A 6,572-nucleotide genomic window follows, 5' to 3' on the forward strand; every position below is an offset into this window, starting at 1 on the left:
CATCTTGAATAATTGGATATTAGCTTTAAAAATTGATCTTAGAAAGGGTTGAATTAAGAGAGAATAGTCACAATGAGGGTAGTGTCAGGGTCTTGAAAACACTGAGAGGTGTTTTGTCCCTCACTCAAGAAAGAACTCACAAATTAGGTATCTTAACCTGGCGTAGTAGGATTAGGTGACTAAAGTAGCTCGTCCTACCCCAAAATCATATATGGTATGTCTGATAATTCATTTTGGTTTAGGAGATACATTCGTTTTAAGTTATAACAGCCTAGATCATTTTCGCTTCCATTCGGGCCTTTATCTAGCCCACCTTGATCATGGGATGGGCAAAATGAAGTTAGATTTAGAAAAAGGGGGAAGAATAGATCAAGAAAAATCTAACTTCAGCATAAACCGATATAATTTTGCACAAATGGGCCACTGCCGAATTAGATCCGATCTTTCGAACCATCCTGGGCCACCGCTAACTTCGACCTGGTCATTGAGATTCATCTCGACCCCGAAATAGTCGAAAGAGGTCAGAAATGGAAAGAGGGGGAGACGTAGATTAAGAAAATCTAACTTCGGCAAAAACCAATATAATTTTGGCCCAACGTGCCACCACCAACTTAGATATAACTGATGTCTTTGATCTAGATTTTAAAAAATAAAAATAAAAATCCACCTTGACCTTCAGAAGGTCGGAGATGGCCGAAAATATAAAAGATGAAGAGTGATGAGTAATTTATATGGGATTAAGTGGGATGAAATTTCATTTAGTCTGATAGAATTTCATTTAGTCCTATGGAATTACATTTGGTTCCATGAAGGATTTCCATGGATTTTGAAATCCACTACACATGTGGGCCCCACATTGATACATGCGTCTATCCATGTCATCCATTCATATACACCATTTACACATGACATTCTAATTATATATATGTAAGTCGACTTAATCCATTTTAGATTTGGTCCGTTGATTACAATTTCATGGTCCACTAAACATAATTTTGCTTAATCCGGTGTTTTCGGGTAGCAAATCTTTTTTATTATCCCAAACATGGATTGGATGGCTACAATACCATGGAATTTCCATACATGCAATCATTGTGAAATCATGATGTTAATCCCATCTAATACAATTTAATACCATTCAATTCCACGGACCAAACACGCTTTAATACTTTATAATGATCTTAGAAGATAGATGAACAGTGTGGATCTAATAAATGCGTCATTTTGGGGCCCATGTAACTTTGATCTCCTTTGAACCATTCACAACAACTCAGTGCTTGAGGAGCTATTCACAACCTCGCGATGTAGTAATAATCTCGGTAAGACCGAGGTCGAATCCACAAGGACTGAACCTTGTTCGTAATCTGAAAGTAACTAGAACTAGAACTAGAAGATGTAATCTAAACCAGGAAAATTAAGAGAGTAATTGTGAATAGATTAATTAAAAACTAATAAAAATAAAGATGGAAAACCAGGGTGCTAAGGATCCACTTGTAACAATTGAGAAGCTACCTTGCAATGATTCAAGGACACAACTAGAATCAGAGTCCTATCCTATCCAATTAGTAAGAAGAGATTAATCAGAACTCTGAACTTCTCATGGATCTAATCATCAACCGATAAGAGTGGTGAAGATTTAGAAGTGATTCTGTCACCTAACCATGACCAGGAGATAAGGTAAACAATAGCATTATACCAATCCCACAACCAATCATAAGGGAATTGTAAAATTTAAGAAGGGTTCCATCACCCTACCATGCCTAAGGGACGATGGTGAACAACAAGAATTCCTAATTTCACAATATCAATTTAGAAAAAAGAAGATATTTAAAGCAATCGCAGATCCATTGTAATTTGAGTCATAACAAACCATTAAATACTAAAAATATTCCTTAATAATCAAACTAGAATCCATAAGGTTCAACAAGACATGAATCAAAACAAAGCAAACATCTCAATCATGCTATGAGCTTCACCTCTTAGCCCTAGCTAAGAGGTTTAACCAACTATAAAATGATTAGGTTAAAATCTCAGTAAAAACAAACCATAAACAAAAATTAAGCAAAGGAAAGAAAATCTTATTGACGGCCAACCTCTTCATGCTAATCTTTCTCTCCCTTGCTTTCTCCATTCACGTCTCGGAATGAATTTCTCTCTTTCTCTCTTCCTTTTATAGGCAGCAAGTAGGTCAGTTTGGAGTCGGAAGAACCGACCTTCTTTCTGCAGTTCCTTGCATGGAAGAAAAATGGACCATGCACCTCTATTTTATGTAGCCAATAAACACAAAACTTTTTGCGTTTGATTTGAATTTGAGACGAAAGATTGTAGGTCCATGAGATCCGACCACAAAGCAATTCGACAACCTCTGTCTAGCATGTCCCAAACCAAGATCAACCAGATCTTAGTTGAAATCCTCATCTGATTCGAATGGATAGCTCAGATTAAGCTGAGGGATCCAGATGGTGGCCCGCAAAGGCCATGCGTAAGTCCCTGTCCATCTGTTACGCCGGTAGGATTTGAAATTTCGAGTTAGGTTGGGATTGTGTGGTCAAACGCGGTTTGACTAATCTGGTTGGTTCGGTGCGTCGCCAGTGCACATGTAATGTGCACATGCACCTGCTAATGGGGCCCACTTTGATATTTTCTTGGAAGATCTACACCGCTCATCCGTTTCTCCACCTAATTTTAAGTGGATGAGTCCAAAATTTGAAGTATATCTAGAGATCAGGTGGCCCAGATGGCGATTCATAAGTGTTAAATCCATGTTTTTAGCATCCTTTTTAGTCCAAGCTCTTAAATTCACCTTGCAACAAAAATATGATTAAAATATAACATTAAGCATTATCATGTACGTAAAACCAAGTAATAACTGGGGTCTAATATGTAATATTTGAACCTCAACAGGAGCTTCAACACTCATCTTCACACCAACCGTTGTTGTCATTGCCGCAGCAAGAGGGGCAGTATGGCTGTAGTACCACCACCGGCCAATATGCCTCCTCTTCTCCTCCTCTTCCTCAACCCCAACATCACCAACACCAAAACAGGGGTAGCAGCCATTACTAGCACTGCAGGGGAAGCACACCACTGCAATTTAGGGCAGGCTGGCATGACACCACTGCGGGCACAACCCACTGCCGTCACCCCCAGCCATCCATGCAAGTGGCGTTATCCCTCCACTGCTGCAGCTCTGCCACCGATAGGCAGTAGCAAGCCACGGCGCCTCCACCACACCTATAACATCGTGTTGTCCGCGGCACTACCGTTAGCTAGGGGCACCACCGCCAAATCCTCTACATTTCCCAAAATAGTTGCACGTGTGGGGGCCTCTTTTGGGCTTCCAAAACCTCCAAATCCCTACTTCATTTCTCATTGTAACACCCGGCCCAACCAGAATAGGGTCCTGAGGCGTCCATGTGGGATTTGTCGCAGGACCGCTCGATTAAACCGCTCGTGTGAGGGGCACCACCAATAAATTAATCTAGGTTATTCCATTAAGGTGAATAAGTCTGGTTGTGTTCGGACCAAGGGCAGGCCGTTAAGCCAGATAACCTGTTGTACAAGGCAACAGCCTGTGTGGACCGTGCAGCCGCCAAGGGAAGGTCAGAAAATCTAAAAATTAGGGAAACCAAATATCTCACTGGACTTGTGGTCCATCGCGGACCACAGACTCCATAGACACCTGAAAATTAATTATCTGCGCCATCCTAATGGCACTTGCCAAGCGCAATTCACTCCAGCCTTGACCCAAAGGCTAGAATTTAAATCTGGCACTTTTAAATGAAACTGAGATATAAGGCATTTCAGCCGTCAGATTTCTTTTAAATTTACAGTGAAGGCTTAAAATATTTTTCTACGCCCATCCGTAAATTCCGAACCCCAATCGTGAAACGGTGACCGTTGATGGCAAATCGGACCCGTAGGATAAAACCCCCCCTCCATTTGCCCCAAATTTTACACAGCCCTTCATCGGGCTATGGGGCACCTATCATATAAGTTTGGTTGCCAGGGGGGCATCAGAACTGCCCCAATAGCCAGAATGGACCCCATAGGGCCATTTAAAGATCGGAACCGTACGATAAAACCCCGCGTCCATTTGTCTTCAAATTTTGCATAGCCCCTCATTAGACCATGGTTCACCTACAATATAAATTTGGTAGCCAGGGGGGTGTCAGAGCGGCCCCAAAGCCAAAGAGGGGTCCTAGAGGGCCATTGAAGGGAGTTGTTAAAACTTAAGGCCATCTAACCCAAACCTAGGAAATAAAGCCCTAAAGCTCTCTCTTACACACTCCCACTATTACTCCAATAACAAAAGAGAGAGAAGTGAGAAAAGAGAGAAGAAGAAGAGAAAGAAGGAGAGTGTGGAAGGAATACAGGAGAGAAAAGTGGTGCCCAAGGGAGGTGGAATCTACAAACTCCACTTTCCTTCCCTCAAAGAACCCACATCCACAACTACAAGAGATTTTCATCCGATTAGGGAGGTAAGCACCCATCCTTTTTGTAATCCTTTGGATTGAGATAGGATTTGCATGAAATCCTAACATGCAAATGCATTGACTTAGGATTCTGGCCAATCAACTTGTGAGTTCGCCACTTCTAGGTCGTTTCCCCAAGCCTTCAACGATCCATAGGTGCAGACCATTATTCTTAGGTGGCATAATACCAATTTTACTATGAATTTAATGATTATGAATGTTAGGGTGATGTGCTTGAGTAATCTAGATAGAACCTAGCCAAGACCCTACATGATAGGCCCTCCCAAATTCTATGAAATGAATGAGTGTTGTTTATTTGTTCTTCAACATGATTGGGCTTGATTTTGGAGTGGCGTTGTATGTTTGTGCATGCATAAATCCTTATTGTATGTTTGTTCTAACATTAATCCTTGTTGTATGTTTATGCTATGAATGATGTATAGCTCTTGATCACTTCAATAATTTAGCACAACACACATACACATTAATTTTATATTTTTGTTAGTAGTTGCATTGTAGGAAAAATCTAAATTTTTATGTTTAATGTATGAGTGCATGACTTCACTTGTGTAGAAGATGAATCCTGAATTGTTGGAATATTATTAAATGTCATCAAACTCCTAGGTTAGTTAGAGAACTGAGGTGGGAGAAGGTGGTCCCGGTGGTAGGACCATCATGCGGCTAAACCAGTTGATTTGGGCAGATGCGAATGAGCGACAGTAGTTGAACTGCATGGGTCACTTGTACTCAATGTCATCCGTCACGTACTCGCCTGAACTCGCATGGTCTAGTCCATTTACTGACCAACCACATTTGTTAACCATATCTGCTCACTCCTGTATGGAACTAGGAACACCCTTCAACCACTGAAACTTATTGATAACTGTTTGAAACCGATCCACTGACTTGAGAGCTGAGCATGGTGGAATGTCATGTCCGATCTATCGGCCTGCACTGGGGTGACGAGACTCCCCATAGTGACTGCTAGTTATCCCACTTCCTAGCACTCCCCATGTGCTTAAAATCGGGGATGGGGAACCTGATAGGATCGAGGATCGTGGGGTCCTGGCCTCAGAACATGTTAAGGGCATTGATACCGTGGTGTGTACCAGTTTCTCTAATCTTCTAGATGAACAGAATTAATTAAAAATTTGGCTAATAGAATCATGATCGCATCACACTAGTTAGGTGGCGACTCTGTAGTTAAGGTCGCAATGAGGGAGTGTTGGTCATGCACGATCATTAGAGGATGTCACTCGAGGGAGTGTTGTTGCGAGGTCATGCATCATATCATGATACATGTATATGCATTAATAAGACTAGTTAGGGATTTGTGAATGTATGCCTTTCATTAAATTCATTATAGAATTGATATTTGTTGTAACTTAAGGCTAATAGTACCCACTGAGTTGATCACTCACTCCCACTCTGGGATGGTGTTTTAAAATGCCAACCAGACTCTTCAGTAGTTACAGGTGATGTTGAGTTTGATGAACCGTATGGCGTGAGCATTGATGAGGAGGATGAGCTGTCCTACTTCCAATTGATGGGTGGTTCACCATAGATTTAGTAGACGATATTTGGATCGCTGAGCAGTGGACTCAGCGCATTATTCTTTTGGACATTTTTTTTATATATTTTTGTTGGGCGATAGATGATGTGACCCATTGATATATTTTTGGACTGTATACATTTAGCTACTTCCATTTCAATAGACTAGTTGTAATTGTGATTCATGTTCCAAATAATTTCATACTGCTCATTAAACCAGATTAAACGAAAAACAGTAAAAATGGTTGTAAGTGATACCTGGGAGCTTGGGAGTCGAGTCTTTACATGACCCCCAATTTTCAGGGCGTTACAAGTTGGTATCAAAGCAATGGTTTGGAATTAATTAGATCGTGGATCATAAATTCACTAACGTGTCCGCTGACTTGAGAGGAAACGCAATGGTGATACAGAAATGCTAGGAACCACCCCAGGCCCGGAACCAACAATCTTAGACAGAAGGTAAGACTTCCAAGGAGTTAGGATTAGAGAGCGAGAGAGGGTAGTGATGCTAGGAAATGGGTCTGAGAGTCTTACAGTACCTCAGCC

General features: G+C 41.2%; 1 protein-coding gene across 1 annotated transcript; it reads left to right on the plus strand.

The window, feature by feature from the left end:
• The first annotated feature begins 2,965 nt into the window (after positions 1 to 2,965).
• LOC131249661 (putative WUSCHEL-related homeobox 2) lies at positions 2,966 to 6,039 on the plus strand. Its single transcript, XM_058250441.1, has 2 exons — positions 2,966 to 3,374; positions 5,933 to 6,039. The coding sequence occupies exons 1-2, from the start codon at positions 2,966 to 2,968 to the stop codon at positions 6,037 to 6,039; spliced, it is 516 nt and encodes a 171-aa protein (XP_058106424.1).
• The last annotated feature ends 533 nt before the right edge of the window (positions 6,040 to 6,572 follow it).

This window comes from Magnolia sinica, chromosome 6 (genome assembly GCF_029962835.1).
Source record: "Magnolia sinica isolate HGM2019 chromosome 6, MsV1, whole genome shotgun sequence".
Lineage (NCBI taxonomy): Eukaryota > Viridiplantae > Streptophyta > Magnoliopsida > Magnoliales > Magnoliaceae > Magnolia > Magnolia sinica.

Excerpts from the sequence above, each read along its gene's own strand:
- LOC131249661 (XM_058250441.1), top strand. The coding sequence starts at position 2,966 with ATGGCTGTAGTACCACCACCGGCCAATATGCCTCCTCTTCTCCTCCTC. Across the intron at positions 3,375-5,932 it reads TCCCTACTTCATTTCTCATT|ACTCTTCAGTAGTTACAGGT; the intron begins GTAACACCCGGC and ends AATGCCAACCAG.